Source organism: Molothrus aeneus, chromosome 3 (assembly GCF_037042795.1).
Source record: "Molothrus aeneus isolate 106 chromosome 3, BPBGC_Maene_1.0, whole genome shotgun sequence".
Classification (NCBI taxonomy): domain Eukaryota; kingdom Metazoa; phylum Chordata; class Aves; order Passeriformes; family Icteridae; genus Molothrus; species Molothrus aeneus.
Window position 1 is genome coordinate 48,449,783 of NC_089648.1, and position 24,812 is coordinate 48,474,594.

A 24,812-nucleotide genomic window follows, 5' to 3' on the forward strand; every position below is an offset into this window, starting at 1 on the left:
CTTTTACAGTCAGATACTAGTGTTGCTCTACATTTGCTCATGCAAGAGCAGACAGGTCTGTGAAGGGGGAAATGTGGGTGCTGCTTCAATATCTCAGTTGCTGATGACTGCTGTTTTCTGGTTCTCGATGGCAGTTTTTGCATCCTCTTGGTTTTCACTTGTCTGCAAGAACTCTTTCCAAAGTCTGCAAGTTTTAAGAGCTATCCTTCAAGATTCTTCAGTTCAGTCTTTTCACCGGTCACTGGTGTCATATGATATGGTTAAAGAGAGGATTTCTGGAGTGTCTGTAAAATACTCATTTAATTTGTTCATTTGTCAGAATGGACAGCTGTTAAAGGTTTGCCTGTGGATCCTTGGGTCTTCCTCTCTATCCAGGTAAGACATAGCAGGAGAATTCCAGCATTGAGAAGGGTTTTATGGACAGATTGTCAGCTTCTCTTTCATGCATTTTACTAACTGGGAGTGATAGGGATTTACTGATAGGGAGCGGTGATGGTACTGTATGGTTGGTTAAGATACAACTGTGGTATGGATTTTGGTCAGTAAAGGAGGGCAGAAATTAGTGCTGGCAGATAGAGTAAAGCAGTCTCAGTAGTTCTTGTTTAACATAAGAACAACCATGCACTTCAGAATACTAAGAAAACAGAACATGCGTGAAATGTCTCATCTGCAGCTGGAAAAGGAATTTTTAATAGCTGAATGTCAAGTAATTGACTGGTAATAAATAAAAATAATTCATGCACAGGGTAGGACCACTACATGGGAAATTAAATAATTTTCTGTGTAAAACACATTTACAAAACTGAACTACAGTTTCTACATCATCATTTTATGCTCTTTTCATAAAAAGAAGTACCATCAATTACTTTCCTTTGCAGAGCATTTTGAAACAAAACTGCAGAATACATTGGATGAAATCAAAACTTATGAGCTCATTAGGACTAGTACCAGAAATAGTAGAATCATCCAGCATACAGCATGGAAAAAACTTACATTTTGGAATGTTTACATGCTTAAAAATTCAGTGCTTACAAATGAATGAAGTGAGGTGGCTGCTCCAGTTTCTCCTTCTGCAAAGGGGAGTCATCCTGAGTCTGTAACCCTTAAATCAGTCTCTTTGTGTCTGTTCAGAGGAAATGGTTTTGTTCAGAAGATCTGATGCACATGAGAAATCTCTATAAAATGCCTTCGACAAAAAAGAATTTACAGTAACACTTATAGCACTAATACAACAGAATGAAAATAATCCAAACCAACATGAATCACCATGAACAAGTATTAGATGTCTTCAAATAAAAATATAATTCCAGTAATTCTGGTACTCACTTTTAACATAGCTTTTCATTTGAGTTTGCTACTTTTACAGAGCAATGCTTCTCTCTTTTAGAAACCTTTCCACTAAAACCAGATTGATGCTTAAAACATCATCAAGCCTTCTTCCTTCAGGTCAGAAATCCCAAGCTTTTTCATAACTGAAATAGTGGAGGTGCCATGGACTCCATGGAGTCCACAGGAGGCCTTACTACTGCCACTTGGTTTTCCATGAAAAATTTTCAGCCACTGCAGTATGTACCCTGAACAGTCAACTTAAGAAATACTGGAATGAAGATTGTAAGAAAGCTTGACTGGCATAAATACTTGTAACCTCTTGTGAATTTGCTGTGGTATTCCAGATTTACCACATAGAGCTGTGTACTAAATAGAATCAATAATTTGGTGGTTGGTCCCGACTTCTGCTGGATGAAGCTACTCTGTTGTTTTGTCACAGTTATGGGCCTGTTTTCTCTCCTAATTTGTTGTGCTTGCTCAGTGAAATTGAATCGCATGCTGTTTCAGGCAAGTCTTGGAGAAGTTGTTTTCCTCGGTGCAGATGGCTCTTCCCTCCAGATGTGAAAGGCAGTTAAGAGCTGCCTCATTTTTTTCTTAACCCTTCTGAACCATCTTGAAGTGCCCTTGATGCTATAGTAGTGCAGTGGTTCTTGCCCTATAGATGATTTTCTTGTGCCTGTGATGTCATGCGTGTCACTCACAGCACTGGCTCCATAAACGCGTTGCTTTGGTTTATTTGGTTTGTGTTCTTGTTTGTTTTAACAACGACAAAGTAAAATTCAAGAGCACAGCAGCCCCTGGGAGATCTCCCTGCTGGAAGCTCTTGTGGCAGCTTGGCACCAGTGAGGGTGCAGCCCCTGGTGTTTGCAGCTGCAGATGTTCCAGCCTTGCATCTTCAGCCCAAAGCAGTCAAGGAGAATCTGTACCCTGACCATTTCCCTTCACCCTGCCTGTTTCATTTGGGAACACAATGAGCTGTCAAAATTTCCTGCTTTGTTACCACAGAATTCCTTCCTTTCTCTCTAAAAAGTATTATTTATCTAAAACTGCTAATTGCATAAATTGTCAGAACGACTGCTTAGCTTGATTTTTAAGGTGGAGACAAAAAGATGTAAAGGTCTGGTGGACTGATGAAAGTCAGCCTCAAAGTCATCTGCCAAAGCAAAAAAAATAGCATTGAGTGTGTTGCCATGAACGGCCCAAATTAATGTGGCAAGTTGTATATCTGGTGCAATCCCTTACTAAGATGTAATTAAAAGTAACAGGGAAGAATATAAATATTTTCCAAATACATGAGCCAAGAAAAAATGGAGGAAGGGAGGTGTGGTTGATTTAGCCCACCACCACTTCCTAACTAATCTTTCTCTAATGATGTAGAGAGAGACTAGGTGGCACCTGGTGAAGTATTTTGAAATAACAGATTCATGAGGTAGAGCTACTTGATAACATCTTTGACTCATCAGAAACTTGCCTTCCCTCAGGATAAAGTTAATAATCATATAAGAATATAAAGATTTTAGCAGCTTTTCCTAAGTCAGCAAGGATGCAGATTTATTCTGTATACAGGTTCCTGTAGTGCTAGAGACAGTCCAAAATTATATTGTCTGTAAAAAATTTAAAATTACACAAACAGCCAATTCTAATAATGACTAATTTGTCATGACTTCCATTCCTGGGGCTTGCTAGTTCAGTAAAACTCATTCACATTTCTTACTAATTCCATCAATAGCTCCATTGCTTTCCCTCTCTTTGCTGAAATTGCTTTGAATAGTGTACATAAGCATCTAATTTGGCTAGTCTGTAGGTCTGTATGAGACAGCAGGACCGTGGGAGGAAGCTGGGCTACCAGGAACATCAGGCATCTGGGCCACAGAGCAGCTGGGACAGAAGAGGTGACAGCAGCGGTGAACTTAATTTAAAATAGCTGTAGCTATCAATACCTGGTATCTCCCAGCATTGTGTTATCCTTAAGGATTATTAGTGCTCTTCTGTGTCAAGATCATCAAGAAAAATTCTTTAGGACCATTCCCAGCATAAATTTTCTAAATATCATGGAGATTGCGGAGTAATTGTTCCCATGTAAAAGTTTTCTTTCGGTGCACCGTGTTATCTTCTTATTTTTAGTCTTCATTTGTTGCCCTCATCTCTTGCCTTCTCTTGGATGTTTAATGAGGTTCATATTGTTGAATTGCACTACAGTATTGCTTTCTTTTACTTTTGTCTAACACTTAGTTATTTTATTTGAGGTAATTAAGTGTCTTGTATGGTCTACTTCTGGTAAGCCCACCTTATCTTTTCATCGGTGTTACAGTTGTCTACCTACCTTTAGTGTTCTCTTCCTCAAAATTTGGGCTCACACTTCTGAGATCAGAGTTAAGGAATCCTTTTGATACATGACTGTATATGATTTTCTTTTTGTCTAGTACTATGGTACCTCTGCTGATTTGATAGATGCATTATTTCATGCCTAGAAAGAATATCAGTCTTTCTGGTTTTATAGTATCATATGCTTTGGGTGTTTTTTCAGATTTTTGGAGTCTGAATTTATCTTTTTTTGTTTTGTTTTTAATGTCTCCGCTGATACAGTCACAAGTGACATGTTTATTAGTGTGTAATACAGGGGATTACTTGCAGATTCCTGTTAATTCATTGGTGCCTGCAGAAAAACGAAAGCGTTGGTCAAGGCATGCTCTGAATTCACACCTGTTCTTAATTTGCTGATGCCTGTATCAGCAGCAGGCTCAAGCCTGCCTGATTTTTTTGGGTTTATATCATGCGTACCATGTGCTTGCCATTTTTACTCTTTGTGCACACGTGAGCCAATCTGATGGGGTTACCTGTGGCAGAGAGCAGTGCTTTTAAGTCTGGGTGCTGCTTCGTGATCTCTGGCTTGTGGGTGCTGGTGAATCTTGCGTCGGTGTTCTACAAACTCTCCAGCTATTTGCCTCCACCCTTCTTCTCTTTAACGTGAGGATCACGGGGGGATGGGTTCTTGTACCTTCATTGCCACAATTACATTACACATAATTTTAAGCTGCTGATGAAGGTGGACCCACGGCATCAGCATACCTTTGAAGTGGAACAGCTGAAGAGCAGGTAGAGGTTTGCACCTCCTGCCCCTGCTGTCAGGAGGGATAATTGGGGTCAACAGGAGCTTGAGTTGCTTTGGACTGGTTCCTTAGAGTGGTTGGCAAGAAGGAGCTGAGAATGGGGAACATGTGTTCTGTCTCTGGGGACAAAAAAGCAAAGTGAAAGTAAGGGTGAGAGAACCTAGATTTATATTTATAATCAAAAGTGACTGTGTTTGAAATATTCTTAATTTGCATGCACTCTCTTGTGTCTTTCGTATCTCTAAGGACCCCTAGAGGGCACGGAAGTTTTTCTCCACCTCAGATATTTAACTTAGTAATTCTACTTGGCTTTGTTCCCTTCGACATAATTGTAAGCACATTTTAAGTGAACATTAGATAGAAAAAAAATTAACAGCATTTAACTAGGTCCTTCTTTTATGCTACAAGATGTTTTCTTGTTTTTAAACACAAGCAGTAGAAGCTAGCACTAGCAGCCAAATTCTTAAATTATGGTTTAGATTAGTCAGATGCTATATTTTTATCCCAGAGGAAATGCAATTCAAAGTAACTAAAAATTCACACTTCATTGCAAACTTTGATAGGACTACACTACTACTACTACTACTACTACTAGTGTGAGCTGTGTAAGGATGGGCAGTGGGTATGCTTTCAACACTGTGGTCTCTGTTTCTGTAGAAGAGGAATTAGTATGGTGAAGAACTAGAGTACTCTTAACTAGAACCTCAAGGTCTCCAGACTTCATCTTATTTAAGAATTTTTAATATTTTGGTCTTGTTGATTGCCTGTAAAGGAACAATTACATTTCACTACAAGATACTTAAAATTATGGGCACATAAAATTGACATATGCTTGCCCACTACTTCCTGTCTACTTGGAGAGGGGTTTTATAACTCTTATATATCCTGGGGAGCATTTTTCTCCTTAAATTAGTTTTGCCTATTTCATCAATATTACATGGTAAGTCAGGAACTAGTCAGTATGAGTTGCACAGCAATACACAGTACTAATTCTTAGTATTGTGTTGGCACTTCATCACCTTTAAATATACATGCTAACGCTCCAGAGTAATGCTTATCTGAGAACATCAAGTTTTCACTTACATAAAACAGCTGCAGTGTTTGAGGAGAAGGTTTGCGTTTTCTAGAGTGCTCAAAGAGCAGAAAGTAAAACAAAAACAAACAAACAAACATACAAACCACCCACCTAAGTGCAAAAATATCTTAATACTTTTTAGGGGGGATTTTTTCATCAACTAATGGTGTTGAGAGCAGTTCCCGCAGCTGTGGAGGTCCATTGGATTGTGGGCCTAGTCTGGGATTGGGACCTTTGTATGTAAAACCCTGACAGTCAGAGTCCTACCTGTTCTTGCTTGAGGAAAAAAAAGGCAGATGTCTGCACTTCTTGTGAAGCAGTGAGAGTCTGCTTGCTGGGCAAGAAGTTGTTCAATAGGATAATGTTGTTTAATCCCAGCCAGCAATGAAGGGTTTTTTGTGTCTTTGTTCTGATAAGAGGATCAGCTGTACTGCTTTACCCAATTACCCAGGGATGTCATGGGAGATGAATTTTTGGACCTTAGTTTTCCCACTGGAGGAGTGTAATGTCGTCACTTTGTATTAAAAAATAGATCTAGATGAAAACAGCAGGGAAAGGCAGCTGCCCCTTCTAATATCTCTGGGGATTTTGTGTTTTGCAGGAGATGCACGGGTGAGAGGTCAGACAGGGGTTGTCTCCGAGCGCCGCGGCTCCTACCCATTTATAGACTTCCGTCTTCTTAACAGTAAGTGCAACCCTTCTTTAAGGTCTGTATTTAAATAAAAACAAATAAAAATCTCTACTGGAAGTGTATGAACCAAACTACCTCTTCTCATACATATCTGTACCTCAGCTGTCTTCACACAGTCAGCATTAATTCCATTATTTCCACTCAGTGTCTGGCTGTGAAATGTTTTGATTGTGTGAATAGTCCATAATGCTCAATCTGTCAAATGTAAATACAGTAGGGCCATGGGGTGTGCTAGGGAAGGAGCAGGGGCAGTTCAGAATTAAAGAGATAAACCTCTGTGTCCTTTAGCCTCTTAGACAACAGTTGGAACAGATTTATGTGAAGCTGTTATCCGGTCATATAGAATTGGCACAGAAGGGGAGCATGTGACAGCACTGACCAGTGGTTTACAATAACATTAATTTTTCCAACAATTAGAACCCAATCCAAAGCCCCATGGAGTCTTCTCATTGACGTCAATGGATTTTGGGTCAGGCCAGCAGTGAACATCTGTTAAAAATAATCTTAACCTCATTTTGATTGAAGTTATTTTGCCACTGTTGTAAATAAAGGACAGCAAATCTAAAAAGAAAAAGAAACAAATTGAGGCCCTGTTGGGTTTTTTTTCACCTGATGGACTCTCTATACTGATGCAAACCCATTAGCGAGCGTGTAAAAAAAATAAAACAAAAAGAACCACTAAGTCTTGGGTCCTGTAGCACTCAGCCTGGATGCTGTGTAAACTTCAGTGTATGGACACAGGCAGATCTTGATGTGTCCTTGTGTACTGCACAAGCAACCTTTGAAAAAACTGTTATTCACTGTCTTCATCAAAACAAACTGGAGCTCCCAACAGTTTCAGTGCTGACACTGTTACGCTCCTAGGGATTGTGCTTTTCATCAAAGAGCAATTGTCAAACCAAAGTTTGAATTCTCCTTTTTGTACTTCCTTGTCTGGGTGCCTGGGGAAGGGAGGAGGAAGCGGGGAGGGAAGGGAGCAGAGAGGAAACGAAGCGGGAGGGCTGGCTGGGAGTCAGGAGTAAAGAGGAGCTGGGGAGGGGAGGGCTTGGGATCTGATGGGCTGCATCCACCCATGCTGGCAGAGTTACTGCCACCCAGCAACATGCTGCTATCAGTCCTGCTGATTAAAGCTATTTTCTGGGTTGTAAGCCCATCAGAGAGCTTGCTATGGCTGAGGTAGAAAGACATAAGGGGGTAAGATGGGTCCATCAGTTTTCCCCTGACAAAGGGAATAACTTACTGGTTGAGCAGAGTTTTGAGGACAGTTTAGTTCTGACTTGCCAATGAAAAGCATGAAGAAAAGTCAGGTGTAAGCTAGCTGGAAATAGTATTGGTCATGCATGCCCTTATAAAAACTGAGAGAAAATAATGCACTTTTCATTCATGAAGTAGAAGTGGATATATATTCATATTCAAACTTGAAAATTGATTCTTTCTTTTTTTATTTTGAATACATATACATTATATAAAATTCAGTTTCTTTTAAACTTCAAAAGAGTTTTCAGTTTCTTTACCCATGGAGAAGGAAGAACCCAAGAATAGTTTCAGGATTTTTTTCTGGCTATAGGGCTTTCACTTCTAGCCCCCTGTATGTGAGTCCTGCCATCCTCCAGATCCTGCCAGTTTCTGGAAGATGCTGGTGCTATCTGTGGGCTGTGTAGAGAGACATCCATGGCGAGGGATGCTCTGGTGAATACTCAGCCTTAGATCATGCCAAGAGCAGGGCACTCCACCTAACCACTCTAAATATAACTGCTGAACCTAAAAAGTTATGCCTCCTTGTGTGTGCACCTCTGGTCCAACAGGGTAGGGAACCTGGGAGTTCTGTGCTCCTATGCTCTCTCTCACGGAGACCTCCAGCTTACTCTTTTTACTCCTTTTCCATAACCTGAAATGTGTGGCTGGCTGATCATGATCTCTGTAAGGGAAAGCAGTGATCCTGATTTTAGATTCCCCATGGCTTCCAGGTTTTTATATATTTACCATTTTCTCTCTAAGGAGTAGTGTTGCCTTAATTTTTTGGTGCAAAATGAAATGGGATTTCTAGATACTTGACTACTGATTTTGTAGCTGGCAAGTGCACACTGGGCCTGGCTCACTTGGTGACCTACAAGTAAATGAAGATGCTCCATGTCAGAGCATGCAGATGTGTTTTGCCAGGAAATGAGCAGGCTTGTAATATTGGTTCATCTACACTTTCTGTTAAATCCATTTCTGCTGTGCAGAAGCAGCAAAAAACATAACCACATAAGCAGCAAAACCATGGTGCTGCACATCCTATCAAAAAGAAATATTTATAAATGCCACCACTGCACACTTTCTTGAAAATTAATACCCGCAATAAAATTTTGTCACCATGTTGCATTTGTTTGGGGGCAGTAATTGGCAGGCAGCAACTGTATACTGAAAAATGTTGGAGTGAGGGAAGGAAGAGGCAGATGAAATGTTATAGTAAATGTTCTCAGAGGTCATCAACAAATGCAGCATAAACATTACTGCAGCTTCTCACTAATAAACTGAGCTTAGATAGCTACTGTTCTATCTTGCATCTGAAATACTGTTGCAAAAAACAGTACCAGCCTTGTTTTAAAGTAAGGGAGAACACTGAAGCTCTTGAACAAGTTGACATCCATTATGTAAATTCACATGTAAAAAAAATACAGGGCATTGATATTTAATGTCAGACTAAAGATTACTTATATGTAACTTTTTTTAGTGTACTTGCAGATTCAGTCAAATTAGTGGATGTTTCCCTGCTTTGTCTGTTAAGGGTTAACACTGACTAGACCATGTCTTCTGTTTTTTCTGGAGTCCTACAGTAAAGTCTCTGTGTAACTTAAGACACCATGAAGTCTTTTTGGATAGGAAAACTTCCTTCACTCTGAAAATGGGATCTTCTGTAGCCCTAATCAAAGCCAACTGTACTAATGTTGGCTTCTTGCTGTTTGAGTCTGTGATGCCATCTACACGTTCCTCCAGTGACTCTGCAGTATATAGAAAGTTAGTGTTACTTCACCTTGTCTTTGCCAGGCTGTCAGGACCATGAGGATTTTTCAGAATCCTCTCTGGGAGAGATACAGAGCTTTAGTGTCTTCCTGTCTTTTCTCTGCCTAGCTGCAAGCTTTCCTAGGCATAATTGCACTGGTGGGTTTGGGGACTCTTAATAACTCTGGAATACAACATTGTGTCTAAAATACCCCTGTGTCACTGAGAACTCCTTGGTTCTGTTCTCTGAGGAGTGAAAACATTGTGGAAACCTCTGTGACCTACCAGATTCTGTTCTCTGTTGATGGCAGCGAGTCAGAAGTTTGAGGGGAAGCCATGTAGCAACTCCCAGCAGAGGGAGGACTCCTAAAATAAGAGATACAAATTTTGCACAGCCCTATAGCTTTATGGGAAGATGGGGTGATAGTTTTGTCTTCAATTATTCCAAACAAAACCTCACAAATTTTAGGAAATTTTGACTCTGAACTGCGTAGCTGAAGCTTGAGTTACAAGAATTGACTGAACCTAGTGCAGGTCGAAATTGATGTTGGCAACTCATTGACACTTCCACGTTTCAGTGAATTAAATGAACCTTACTGTGTTCACAGGACAGAAAAGGAATTAAATTCAATATTTGCAGGGTAATAATTTAGAATTCAAAACACTTCTGCAGTGAAAATTAATCCAATTTTCCTTTTAGCAGAGTATATTTTGGATTTGAGGAATAAAGGAGCATAGCTATGGTAAGCAATAATTTAGTTCTCTGATTCATAAAGTTGCTCAGTGAGTCATTGAAGCAGATCTCACTAGTGACTAATATGCATTGATTTAAATGGATTTTATTATCTCATTATGAGGGTTTTTTTGGTGGCTGTGACAGTACACTTCTTCATTGTCTTAACTCAAAAGTTTGAGGGAATTCCTTGTGATAAATCTGGACTTGTAGGTAAACATGCAGCAGTAAGCAAGACCTCACCCTATTGCAGTTCTATTAGATGTTTTGTTTTATTGCCGGGTTCAATCAAGTAGAGTAACAAAATAACATAGATTACAGCTGTGATAAGTAACTTATTATTTACAGCTTTGCTTGTCAAGCAAGTCAGAAGACAAGGTTCTTAAAACTTTAATTCTCCTGTTCCCATCTTGTTTATGCTATGCTTTTATCTGAATTAAATTTTGGCTTGCAAACGACAAAATTATTTAATTGACTATATTTAATTCCCTTCTTCAGTATTCACTTCAGTATTTATATATGTGACCTGCAAATTGGAGTCTCTGTACCCAAATGGTCTTACCCAGAGAGATATCTGTTTTCTTACACCTTGCACAGCAGGAACACAGAGTGGGATCTGAGAATATGCAAAATGTCAAAACATGTCTGTAGACATTCCAAAGGTATGTCTCTGTATTACTTAGGATCCTGATGTTGTCATGCAGGCAGAAGCTGAGTCCCAAAGAACCCCACCTGCTTTAAGCTTAGCATGGCAAATTAATTTATTACAGATTATATACTTCTTACTCCAGATGGTGATAAATGGTAATATTAGGTAACATTCCATCTCTGTCCTTGATTTGTTGTCTGATCTGAGTCAAGCAAAATATTCTGGTTTTCAGCTTGTTTGCAAATAAAGTGAATTCATCACATACTTTGCAGGAATGTGATGAATTAGGTATTGGAGAAATAAAATATGTTGTCAGGATTAGTCAGGGAAGATATGAAGTCATGAAAATGTCTCCATCTCAAAGAACCAAAGTCTGTGGACATTTGAATCTGTGGTTTCTGCCTGTCTACAGAAGGGTCTATTGCAAAATTTACATTCATTTTTGGGTTTGAATTTTGAACACTCCAGGGCTTTCAGGTAGGGCCCATCTCCAGGGAAAATAAAACTTAACCGCAGCCACCAACCCAAAACTGAACCATCAAGTAACCTGAACCCAATCGAGTGAGGTTAAAAAGCGTTTGGTTAAGCGCCTTGTTTTGTTGCCTTTGGCTAGAAAAAGAAGTGGGAGTGAGAGATGCTTTTTTAGATATTTCTGACCTAGGTTAAATTAGGACACTAAAAGTCTTGTGAGGAAGTTTCAAGGGCTGATTGGATTACTCAGAACCCAGCCCAGCCTGTGGAGATGAGTCCAAAGTTCCAGATGGTTTTTAAATTAGAAGGGGAGAGATCTTACGAGGTCTGCATCATTTCTACATAATACTTCCCCTAGTTCCTCATGGATAAACCCATCCAAAAGATACTCATCAACATCCCTAAGACACAGAGGCTTCTTAATCACATTAGCTTGTTGGAATGGGATGAACATTTCCAGAACTGGTCAGCCTGTGGCCTTGCTATCAGTTACCTATTCAAGGAAGAGAAATTAGAATCCTCTTAATACTTCAGCACAGAGATTGTTCTCTTTTCCAGTAACCCTTCACTATATTAAAAAAATCTTTGTATCATTGGAAGTCAACCTGGTTCATCCTTTTCATCAAATAATAGGAAGGGGGTTTTTTGGAGGAAGGTTTTGCATTTCTGTATTTTTCCAAGTGATGCCATACACAAAATTTAATATAATTTGGTAAGAGTTTGTTTGAAAAGTATAATCTACTTTCTGCCATTCATGCTCCTTGTTTAACTTTAATGCCACACTTGCAGAAAAATGAACGCCAGAATGTAAAACCAATAGATGCACATGCCCTCATATGCTAATAAAATCCATCTTTTTGGGTTATGAATGCTTCAGGAGAACTCAAAACAAACAAAAAGCCTGCATGGGCTTCACACACCAAGTCTTAGCAAACACTGACGTGATACACTCATTTGTAACTTACTTTTTAGGACAGACTTGGGATTCAGTTAACTCAAGATGTCCCTTTAAAAGTTGCCAAATGATACGTGACCCATTCTGCCACCCCACCTTCTTTTTTCCTTGATTAGAAAAGGGAAAGGATGTACTGAAGATAACACTGAGGATACTTTCCAAATGACCAGAGGAAAAGAAAGAACAAGGAGAAGGGATCATTAAAATGATAAATGAAGGTTGGGTTTGCTGTTATTACAAGTTATGTTGTTTTTTCTCAAGGGGAGTGAAGGAGGAGGGGATGCACTGTTTCCTCTTGGAGAAACTGTAATCAGCTATAGAACATTAACAGGTTTAGGAAGAAAAGGTCCTGACTGCTGTACAAAGATTGAAGTGTCAAAGTAAAGGTTCATAATGAAATGATAATGAGATTGTGACAAACCAGAAAATAACATGCCATTTCCTAAGAACTTGGAGGAGTCTTTATAAAATGATGCCAAAATGTTTGTTTGCATAAAGATGAGTGATAGCCCAAATAAAGGCTTCAAGTTCTGATAAGAAACACATCTGAATTCATCTTAAAATTTGATTTAATCTATTCCTCTTCCTGTTATTATGACTAATATTCTGTTATTTAAGTGGTCTTTGAAACCCTAATTTCTCCAGAACTTGTTGTAATAGGATTATTTAGTATATAAGTGGAATTATCAGCATAATTCTTAACTTCTGTATTCTCTTTCAAACAGTATCAAAAAGAATGTATTTCGGGATGGGGAGGAAACGGCATGACTAGTCTTTTTCAAAATGCCAATAATTGTGCAGGAAGTTCATGAGTTGGAAATTCAGCTGTAATGAGGCACCATCACTTCAAGTGATGTTCAAAGAAGTGGAAATTCCGGAGCCAGGTCACCTAGAAAGGTGATTTCTCAGAACCTCTCACACTAGCCAGAGAAGCACAAGTGCCTTCTCTTTAAGCAGGGCTTTGCATTGGCTTTGTGCACCTGTGGATGTGGCTGAAGAACAAAATTTTTACTCTGAAGCAGAAAATTTTAAACTTCTTCTGCTGTACTTCTAATCTTTGCTTTTCTCAGATGTGTTCAGGGTCCCTCTCTCTTTCTCACAGCTTCTGCTGTGAGAAAAGTTTTCATTGAAAAAAAGTTTGCCCCTCTAAAGAGAAATAATGCAGTTGCAACCTATATAAACAATGGCACCTGGCAGAGAGCACTTGATCTCTAAGAATGAATTTTTCAGAAGTCAAGGAACAAAGAATATTTTAGATGTTGGAGAAGCAAGTAAAAACAAAGTGTTTATAACAACTTTTTTGGCTTCCATGTAGTCTGAGGAAGTCTCAGAAGGATTTCTGCATTTACAAGATTTCAGAACAACACTTTTTTATCTGTAGCTAGGATATAGTGCAAGATCTTCATCTCAGTCTTCTTAGTTGCAGTACCCAGAGTATGTTCAGATGATAAAATTGACACAATCTTACTAATTTTGAATCAATCATTTTTAGTTTCTTACACAGGTGATTGAGACTTAGAACTGGGGTATTCATCTGAGCTCCTTGGTCCTTCTGCACCAGATTGAAAGCTTTTAAGTGACAGTCCTTCCACATAGGCTTCTGGTGGTTTGTGCATTTTCTCAAGCCTTTCCTCAAAACCTCAGTGTTTTCTTTCTGAAGGCTATTTGGACTACAAGGTGAAATGTATCTGGAAGGCCTAGACAGTCCAGAGAAAAGAGGTTTTCTGTTCTTCTAGTTGATAAGTGCTTTCTACAAAATTCAAATTTAAAACATTAAGTTTGTCATTAATTTTTAGATCACCAGTGTTAGTTCAACTACCCATACTAATGCTGCTGTTGTCTTTTGGACACTGATAAGTCTGTAACATAAGAAGATAGTAGGAAGGCACAGCAGTTTTTTTCTATCATCAGTGCTATGCACTCTCCTGTGTAAGAAAAATTCAGCAACCAAGCATGCAATGAATATGCCAAACAAGACTTCAGTAAAGGTGATGTAAACGCATGGCATAGTTTTATGTGCAAAAAAAGGTATGTAATTGACTTATTTGAGAGGTATGTAATTGACTGATTCCTCCTAAGTCAATTACATACCTCTCAGGCTCACAAAGAGGAATTTTCTAACCAGCTGTCAAGCCAGGAACCAGTGCGGAAAATTGTAGAACCAGAGACAAATTGTTTCCCAGAATCCTTACTGTTTGCAGGCTGTCGAGACCTTAAATTGCAGGACTCATCCTCTCACCTTATCTTCCAGTTATCCCAGCACTTTCCCACCAGTCCTGCCTGGGTCTTCAGGCATACCGTGGCTGTGTATGAAATGCCTTTGCATCCTTGGAAAAGGGGAAAGGGTATTACAAATTATATGATTCAAAGGCAGCTGCTTGAGTACCTGATTTATTCTGCATCCTTTAGGAAAGAAGAGGAAAAAAACATTTCTCTTTCCTGAATCCATTTATTTTGAAAATTAATAAACCCTTTTTTTATCCACTCATGCTGCTGGGTGACCTGTTTTTATTGTACGCTGAAGTGCAATAAAATAACCAAAGGCAGTACTGTGAAGAAAAACTCAGAGGCTTTATTTGAATGCATAACAAAGGTTGTTTACTTTGAAAGAACAGTAACAATGTAATGAATGTCTGGTGCAGAGTTAAGTACACCCTTGTCCAAATTTGATTTATGTGATCATTTCTGGATGTTAACTCAACCATTGTTAGCATAACCTTCATCATTTTTATATTCATGCTGCCTGTGGGCACATGCTGGTGCAGCAGTGTGAAAGAAATGTGAAATAAAACCGGTAGCAGTTCCCAGTGCAGGAAAACTCTTTTCCTGAAATTACAGAGGTTGGTGTGTAGTGAGGCATAGATCAATTTAAGGTGAGAAGATCTGTGTAACTGGAGGAGCTGTGTTGGGAGAAAGAAGGCAACCATTGATTTCTGCAGCTTATTAACCTCTTGAGGGCCATGTGCAGTAATGCAGACATCATCCGTGGTCTGCTGGCGGGTGCGTGCCTGCGTGATGTGGCTGTCAAATTACCTGGAGAAAAATGCAGCCACTTTGGTTGCCTGCTAAAACGGGAGAAACACTGCGAGCTCAGGCCACCTGAGCTTTTGAAGGCAGAAGTTGAGCTTTGCGAGGAATGCTTGCACGAACACTTCTGTAAACGTGTGTAATTCATACAAGATGTCTGTGTAATTCATACAGTAACTTTGTTCAGTGTACAAAGGAGGGTTGCTGCCACCCCTCTGCTAGGCAGTCGCTCCATAGCATGAGAATGGTCATCTCAAGAGATTGAGTTTTTTAGTTAAGCAAAACATTCAGAAGTTGCCACAATGACTAAAGTTAAACACAGTTCTGGAGGGAAGTTTTATGGGTATAAACAAAAGATATTCTTGTTTGTCTTTCACGTTCATTTCAAAATTGCCCATAATTACTAAATCCTTCCCATGTGACCTTTGCAGCTCATGGTCTTTAACCAGATGCTATAGCATATGTTCTGGTATCCATAGTTCCACAGCTGAAGTTCAGGGATATCTGCAGTAATATTTTTGATTAACTTAATTTGTAATTCAGTTTCATCTGAAGGCACTGTATGACTTGTAACGTGTCATCATCAAAATTTTATATTTACAATTTAAATTGAAATTTACAGTTGTCAATAAAGTAGTATCTTCAGCATTTTGCTGTAAGTCATTCACATAAATCCTTAATTTCATCTTAAAACTGCATCTTGATTTTATGTCAGCTAGTAGATCCCGTATGTTGGGAATGGCTTTTTGCTTCTGGGAGGTTCAGATGCAACTGCTGAGCTGAGAGCAGAATTTAGGTGTTCACTTTTGGCTGCATTGCCTTTTGCTCTTCTGTCCTAATTAACCTTTTTCTCTCAACTTCATATAGTTGTGCTTTACCTTTCTTTGTTTGACACTGATCTTGGAAGGGAAAAGAGAAAATGCTAGTTTGGGGTGTGTTGTGCTCAGAGAAGGGCAGCGACAGTCCAATTTTATGCAAGACACCATCATAATAAAGTACATTATTGTGGATGTCAGAGTAATCCGAGATGGGTCATAGCAATCAGCTGATAAGTCCTGTGATTCAAAAGCAGATCAGTTATTACTGAAATGACCCAAAGGATGTGATTTTAACATGATATTCTTTTAAGTCGACATCCAGAGTTTGCACGTGGATAGCCTGCAGTGCTGGATTTGGGCTGTTCTGTTAAGAGCCCAGTTTTGAAAATACATTTGCTACAATTCTTTATCAGTGTTATGAACTTCTTCCCTTATGCATGAAAATACAGAACAGCAGATTATTTTGGGTAATCTTTTTTGTATAATATTTTAGAGTGCTCACCTGAAACATCAAGTCAGGTTTCAGGGGCGCTGTCTGCTGATGACTAAATTTGAATTGAGACCCATGACAACCATACAGAGCAATGGGCAGTAAGTTTGGTGGTTCAATTCAGAAAATATGTTTCATAATAAGAAGTTACTTGTTTCCATCTGACCTGTTCATGCTTTGGCAAGTATTATTTATGCTACTGAAATGATCTGGTAATCCAAAGGATAAAATAAACACTTCTTCATAATCCAATGTACAGCTGCTTGTTGGGACTCAGGCCAAACCTTCATTTTCAGATCATCCACAGCAACTCTATGTGTGAGTTTTAAAGACAGTTTAAGAGAGTGTAGGTGGTGATTTCAGTCATCTGTCTTTAACTGAAAAAGCAGATATTAACTTAGATAAAAATTAGTGGGAGCAACTTCTAATTTTTAATGTAAAAAAGTGAATTTTTTGTACTTTAAAATTTAAACTTGTTACCTGAAAGTAGTGACAGCTTGTGGCTAAGATGGAAATAGGAAAGTTGGAAAGTTGAGAAACAGCTAACAGAAGTTTAAAAAGTGAATTTATTTTAAGAGTGTTTTGTTATCCAGGAATTAAACTGAATGCCAGCCATTTCATAGCAGCCCTATAAATGAAAAGAAATAAGAAAACAAGTCTACTAGTTCCTCCATGTGTTGCTGCCACTGGGTAACTGTTCACACCTACATTAGTCACTCCTTCAACAGGCCGTGAAATTGTTCCAGCTTTTAAAATGTGTGAGAAAATCAAGGCAGGTGCTGGCACATCATAAATGAAAACCTGACCTTCAGGCTGGTACAGTAGTGGTGTTGTTACTGTTTTCATTCTGGAAACCACATGGCTTGTCAAGATGCAATGAAGTTATTTTGTGCTTTTATATTATTAAAACTCAGTGAGTTCTTGGGCTGCACATGAGAACCATGAGGCTTACTTGGTGTTGGAAGTTCTATTGCTCCTCAGTATGTAAGGGTGGCGTTTTTGGATGTTATTACTGACTTTATGCCCCTCAGTGGCTGTTGGATTACTTAATAAGGAAGAAACTTGCTACAGAGGGTGCTTGCTGCTGTTAGAGAAATCAAATCCTGAACCATCCGTGATCCAAAAAAACCTTAGCGACTTCTCTGGAAATCCTCTCATAATAATACCACCCATAGAAACAGTAGACAAAGTGATATTTTAATATCACAGTAGAACAAACATTCAGTGTTTTTTCATAAAAAGAGATGGAAAAATAAAAAACAGAGAGTCAGCTTCAGTGTGTAGATATTTTTCATGAGCTCTTATTTAAACCAGTGCATTGCTATGGAGCTTCTTATCTCAAGAAATCATTACTTTTCTCTCAAAGGACTGTTTAATCTTCAGTTTCTTACAAGGTTTGTCTTACAAATAAAACTGTATTGTATCTTGCTACCTTTGACCAGCTGTCCAGTTTCCGTCCTCTCTTTTTTCCAAACTTATACCAGACTGCAAAATGAAAACACCACAACTGAGTGGTGTTTTCTATTAAAAGTTCAGATGAAATTACCTAAACCATTATGAGTTTTAGAAAGCCTCCATATTTTTCTTGCTAACAATAAGGTAATTTAATTACTCTAATTAGTGATTTAATCGCTGTATAAAAACTACCTTGGTTTTTGTGTCTCATTTAGCCCTATATGAAAATCTCCTAATACAGCATTAGGGAATTAGAATTATCCTGGTACCGAGTGAAAAGAACATATTCAGTTGTGTAACCAGAAATGCCTGTATTATCTCAATATACCTGCTTTCCTCATTGCACAGCTGAATTATTTTCTTCATTTATAATTTGATTTAATATGTAGAAATGACAGCAGACAATGCAATAGGATTATGAACGTATTCTTATTTCTTTCTCTCTCTCTTTTATTTCCTTTTCCAAATGTGGGTCACACATTTGTGTTTTCAAACTGTATTTTGAGTTCTCTTTTGGTGTCACTTTTTTGATTTTATACCCAAGATCACCTTGTACTTCTAGTGCTGTGCAATTTTTAATATATTCCAATGACACCTCCTGTGAGGTATCAAAGTAATGTTATTTTCAGGTGTATGGTTTGGGAATAGAGGCAGAGAGGGTAAGAGCAGCTTTCCTGTACCTAGCTCTGCCTAGTCATTTAGGCTCCCCCTAACACCTGTAGTTAGGAGATGTATCACCCCCTTCCCCCAGTGACTGAGCTGCATCACATTAAAGGCTGTGGCAGGCAGTGTACTGAACTCTTCCAAAACCTACAATACTATTCCCTGGAACATATTTCCTCTCTAAAATAAACAAATATATTATGCTGAAGTGATTTGAACAAGCTCCTTCATGTGGCTTGGCCAGAAGTGTGAACTTCATTATTTTTGTATTACTATTTTAAAGTGATATTTCTTATATTAAACTGACAATGTCATCCATCACCTCGGGTTTCATGGTTTCTGTACTGATTGCTTTTCACAGATACTGCACTCTCAGGGGAAGTCGGCACCAAGAAAAAAGTGAAAAGACTGTTAAGTTTCCAGAGATATTTCCATGCATCCCGGTTACTGCGTGGAATTGTACCACAAGCCTCTCTCTACCTACTGGATGAGGACTACCTTGGGCAAGCAAGGGTAAGACAGGTCTCCAGCTCTCCATTTCTTTTAATAATACTAGAGAGAGTGTCAGTTTTGTTTTAGTCTTCAGATAACCAAATTCCTGGCTGATCTTTCTTAAATGACCCACGTTATGTGCCTGTCTCTCAACAAACAGATTGTCCATTCCTCTTTTGTGGTTACAGCCTTAAAGGCTTAGGTCTCAAAGCAACAGAAAACGTTGCTAAATCTACTCAGCATTTTCAGATTCCAACAACTGAAATTATAATATGGATTTATTAAAGAATGAAGGATTTCAGGTTAAGTTACTGATTTAAGTGCAGCCCTGACACAGCATTTAGTTCATCCACTTGAAAAAAGATGGGTGTCTCTCATCTGCTATGGAATAACTATTGGGAAACCCACAAGAGCTCTCCATAGTGGCAAAGGCTAGGAAGTGTGGGGCATTGACTGCAAACTTCACAGTGATCAAAATATAATTATCTTATTTTGCAGCTCTTACACTTACTTTGAATGGTATTTTCTAGCAAAACTTGCACAATTGATGGTGTTGGGATTATATGCCTAGGCAATTTTTATTCTCTGCTGGAGGAGATTATGTGCCAGGTGTTAGAAAGAAATTAAGAATCCAGAACTGTTTGAATGTAGACTAGAGATGGGAGTGAATGTGTATTTCATTCACACATACATCACTGTAGGTCACAGAGGTAGTCCAGAGTCAGCCTCCTGACTCAACTGATGTAGCTGTAAAAACACTGCAGTTGTAGGTAATGATGGATTCTTCTGCGTGCCTGAGTGGGCTTAACAGTAGCACTGTAGCTAAATTTATAAAAGCTATTCCTGTGTGCTTCTTTGTTCAGCGCATTGTAACTCATATTCACCATGAGAGCTAAGATTTTAAAACACTATTAAAAACCTAAGAGAATTTGCACTGAAAATCTGGGGACATGAAGAAACAATGAAGCATTTGTGCAGTAAAAGGGAATATTTTCATAATATTTTGGTTTATATTATTCATTGTTTTGAGTTCCATTTAGAGGTATTTTTAGTGTTATGTTCAAAACCTTCTCTGTTAAAAGTGCAAGTGATATTTTTTGCAGTACAGCCACATGAGCCTGATTTCTGATATTTCAAATATGACTTCTATAGGTTTCTCGAAAAAAAACTTTAAAGCTGTAATAAACAATCCTGTGACTGATTAATGTGGAATAATAATAAAAATCTGCTTTACAATGTGACATACCAGTCATTGGCCTTTTCACATTTGCTTTTTCCAGCATATGCTATCCAAAGTGGGAATGTGGGATTTTGACATTTTCTTGTTTGATCGCTTGACAAATGGTAAGTAATTTTTTTAAGTCTCTATTTTACTCTCTCTTGTATATGACTAGTCAAAAAATCCATAATTAATTGTTTGCTAAATGTTTCCAGTTCAGATTACTGAAGAGAAATTGGCCACATTTAACCTTTATTAAAATCACATCCTGGAGCTTTTTCAGGCTTTTCCTGAACTATAGGGCAATGGTTCAAGTGTGCTTTTGTACTAATCTAATCGTCTACATTTGTTGTTGTCACCTTTTCAAGAGATGTTTCTGTTTCATTTGCCTGTGAAACTCCCAAGCCACTTTAAATATACCTGTTAGATATAATAAATCCAGATCTCCATAATCTGTCAATTTCTATCAATACTAAAGACATTTGAGTGAAGATACCCTCGCTTCTGTTCAGCAGCAAAAATTAGGAAATTTATTTTGAGAGTAAAAATCTGTGAAATGTTTTCTCTAAACACATGTAAACCATCCCCCTTCCCCACAAATGTCCAGACATTACTCCTTGATCAGGTAACTGCTAGAGAGAGTAATGATCACACCTTTCCGCTTTCTGTACTGCTCAGAGAATTGAGATCCCTCATTCCTCACTCCAGTCTAATTAAGTTTGACTGGGGCAGAAGATGTAGAAAAAAGTTGGTTTAGAGGCTCATTCAGCTGAGTGACTGGCAGTGAAGGGTGAAAAGGATTGCAAATTGCCTGGAAAGCAAAAGCATAGTTCTTCTAAATTATCTTTCTGTGCCCCTGCTCAGTAGTCAAGACCAAGTTAGTTACCATATGTTCTTCATACAGATATTTATTTTCCTTCCTGAGTTACATTAAATAAGAAAAGACTCCCTTCAAACTTTGTTTATGTGTAGTATGGGTTGGTTGGTTTGGGGTTTTTTCTAACTTTTATGGAAACAGTGATGCTGAATTAAGCAGTGCAAACTTTTTGAAATACTGTGTTTATGTATAGCGGATCATGTAATACTAGTAAGGCTCAATTTTGCCAGTGTTCCCAGTATTGGATTTACAGTAAGGCCTGTGCAGCATTACGGTGGGACTTGAGACTGCAAATGCTGCAACTCATTTTTCCTGTCTGTGTCATTGTTATGAGATGCAGATGTAACCTGAGCTAGGTTACCAGGGTTAATTACATGTTTATGCAGCCATATGCAAAATGAAAAAAATTTATTCCAAACTCCTGATTTTTAGTAATTAATTAATTAGTACAGTATGGCAAACCCAAGTGGCAGAAAAGCCACTCCTGTTTCTGTTGTTTCTGAAGATAGACCTGAATTATGAAAATCATGTTGCTCTCAGACAAGCCTGTCGAAGATTTTGTTAAAACCACGTCAGTTTGCCTCCTTCCAGTTAAAACCACAGTTTGCCTGTCGTTTTGAAAGAGCAAACGTGTCTTTATGGCATCTAGACACAAGAACGGCACTCCATTGGTACAACCTTTCCATCAAGTCTTGATTACATATAGGAGTAATTTGTATAAGTGACTTCTGAGTACCTGAGAGTCATCTAAGCTCACTTCATTGGAGATGAGTTGATAGGAGCTGACTAATAGGAAATTACCCAGATTTTTAGCCTTGCTTGGTTTGTACCTACCTGTAAAGGGAATCTAAGAGTTGTTCCTTTCTCCTTTTAGGAAACAGTCTTGTAACACTGCTTTGTCACCTCTTCAATGTGCATGGACTTATTCACCATTTCCAGTTAGACATGGTTACATTACACAGGTTTTTTGGTAAGTGCGCACCTCAGTGCCATCTTTGAATGAAGTTTATAGCTTAGGTAGAACATCAGAGAAGGCACTGGCTTGGTCTGTCTGTGTAAAAATGATGATGTAGTTGGAAATATTTCAGTAAAAGATACCTATGATACATATCAGCATACAGTTTTCAGGCACTCAAGTACTTCGTTCAGTACCTAGTCAGTGGAGGGATTTCAAAAGGCTCTGCATTGGGCTGAAGCATCCCAGCACCACAGTCACACTGGTGATTTAAAATAAAATATGCCATGCAGAGATGTGGCTGGCTCAGGCCCACACAGACAGACAGACACTGCAGAACCTACGCGTGCACAGTACAATTGTGGTGCAGTCTAATTATTTTAGGGACTAAAAGACCACTGAGACCCAGGGCAGTTAAAAGCTTATGTGCAAAATTTAACAAATTATATCAAGCTGTCCTGTCTACACTGAACAGTGTTGATGAAAGCCCCTGCTGCTGTTACTGCCAACAGAAATATTAGCCCCATGCTGTTAGTGAACCAAAAGAAGAAATTGGCCAAAATCAATTACTTTTTGCATCACTTTTTGAAAGCAGCTAAATGCCAGTTTTTCAGTCTGTCAGGCAGAGTTTCCAAAACAGGGTCTCTTCTTTAAGACTGCCTAATTGTTGCTTCTGGAAAGCGTTCCTCTGGTGCGGAGACAGACAAAATCTCCCTGCTGTTTCTAACTCCTGTGGGCAGACGTGAAGCGGACAGTAGGGCAATTAGAGCTAGTGGTCTAAACTCCCAGTTTAAGGGATTACCCACTGTCCCTCCAGATGCTTGTGTGGCTGGAAACAGACAGAAGGCTCGGACTTTCTTTGGCGCTCCTCATGCTGGCAGTGAGCACCATGGGAAATCTGCCTGTTGGCTTTCCATTGGATTAATTGGATCGTGTCTAGGAGAGCGCCTTAGGCACGATCCCATGCAGCTTCCAGTGCTCACGTGGTGCTGTCCCACGACCACGTAATGGTGCACACACTGCTGCAAGGAACAGAGGGGTGTGAAGCACACATCTCAATGATTTTTCTGTCTGAGAGAGAGCTGAGAGTTAAGAGGTTGGTGCTCCTGGTCCAACTGGATCGGTTCCAGCGCTGCAAACTGAAGCAAGAGGGACTGGCATTTTAAAATGAACACACAGATGTGACTAAAATTGTCACAGGAGATTTTGCTGTGAATACCCCAATGCTGGTTTTTTTGATTCTTCCCCTGGGGGTATAGGAATGCCTTTGCCTGTAGTTCATCACTCAAATAACAAATCATGGCAGCATATCAGGGTCTCACTCCCTGCTGCTGTAAAATAGGTGGTACTGCCTTAATGGCACACTACTACCCTACAACAGCAGGCTAAATAATTACACTCCGTTGTGGATAAATTTGCCTCTCTTCCTTGTTTATTTTACTCCTCAATGAGAGCCTTCACTAAGGCAAGAAAGAGGTGATTTATGCACTAGACCCAGTATATCCCCTTGGGCCTCACAAATCCTTTCATGCATTTTTTCTCTAAAGGTACCCCGATAAAAGCAGCAATTTAAATAAGCTACAGCTATTTGAAGAAACTCCTCAGGCAGCTGACTGCAAAACCTCAAATTGTATTTTAAGTCCAGTTCCCACTTGTGGCCATGGCATTCAGAGACAAAAGGATCTTTGTTTTCTGTTTTGATTCTCAGTTATGGTTCAAGAAGATTACCATAGCCAGAACCCATACCACAATGCTGTCCATGCCGCTGATGTCACACAAGCTATGCACTGCTATCTGAGGGAGCCCAAGGTAATAACAACCTTTCACACTGATGTTGCTTTCAGATAGTTCTCAGATTTTTTTTCCCAGGGTTGAAATAAAAGCCCCAGGAGATACTTCTAGACAGCAGAAAGTGATGGCGTGCTGGAAGTCAGCAACAAGTCAGGAGCAGCCTTGGCTACAGATGACAGATGTTTCAGTCAAGCTGTGAGAGTCACTTCTCATCACGCAGGCATCCTGTCTGAGTGCTGCCATGTAAGCTCCAGCCACCACGGCGCTGTGACCCAGCCACCCACTGGTGCCTGCAGCTCTTCTCCCATCACACTCAGAAGGAGGCAATGCATGTCTGTGCCTCAGCCACCTCAGAGCATAAGCTCCCCACATCACTATTTCAAAATACCAAATTGGGCACAATATCACCAGGAAAGGGGAAAACAGTCCCTTCAGATGGGTCTGTTGCAAGGGTGTCCTCTGCATGAGTATTTGACTGCTGCTGCAAGTTCTCACAGCATCAGAGTGGTGTTGCCATGTGTGTTACTGGAAGGCACTGTGATATTGCCATGCTGAGCCACAGTATAAGAACATAACTAACCTTTTCTGGCTTGGCTCAAATGAAAGGATGTTCTGCTAGAACTAGCAGTTTGTTACACAAGAATATAGCAATGGTGAGGGCAGGAGCCGCCCCACCTTTCTTGTATTTTCATCTCCTGCAAGATCTGCAAGTCCTTTCTTGCCAGGAAATGCAGAGGACAGACAACATGCAGAACCTGGACCATACTGCTCATCAGTTCTGACCTCAGAATGCTTCTTTCATCTCATATACCTGTACTCTGTACAGACTCATTGGGCTGGTAATAACTGCCTCACTCTCACAAACAGAAAATGCTCAGACTATCTTTTTTGCTTCTAAATGACCCCTGTAGCAGAAAAAAATATGGACAGGTTTTCCAACTTGAATATTTGAAGTTAGAAAGGTGAATTATGTTCTCTAATAAAATACATATACTTGAATGGGGATAGATATTTAACAGCCAAAGCT

At 39.2% G+C, this 24,812-nt stretch overlaps 1 protein-coding gene across 5 annotated transcripts in view; it reads left to right on the top strand.

Moving 5' to 3' along the window:
• The window catches only part of PDE7B (phosphodiesterase 7B), a 170,350-nt gene that overhangs the window by 126,254 nt on the left and 19,284 nt on the right, over positions 1-24,812 (top strand). For 4 of the 5 annotated variants that reach the window (XM_066546852.1, XM_066546849.1, XM_066546853.1 and 1 more), the window contains 5 exons: positions 6,116-6,199; positions 18,813-18,964; positions 20,224-20,287; positions 21,914-22,009; positions 23,703-23,803. In XM_066546852.1, coding sequence (XP_066402949.1) covers positions 6,116-6,199; positions 18,813-18,964; positions 20,224-20,287; positions 21,914-22,009; positions 23,703-23,803 — 497 coding nt within the window. The remainder of the gene's footprint in view (positions 1-6,115; positions 6,200-18,812; positions 18,965-20,223; positions 20,288-21,913; positions 22,010-23,702; positions 23,804-24,812) is intronic. The other variant, XM_066546854.1, reaches the window with a different exon arrangement.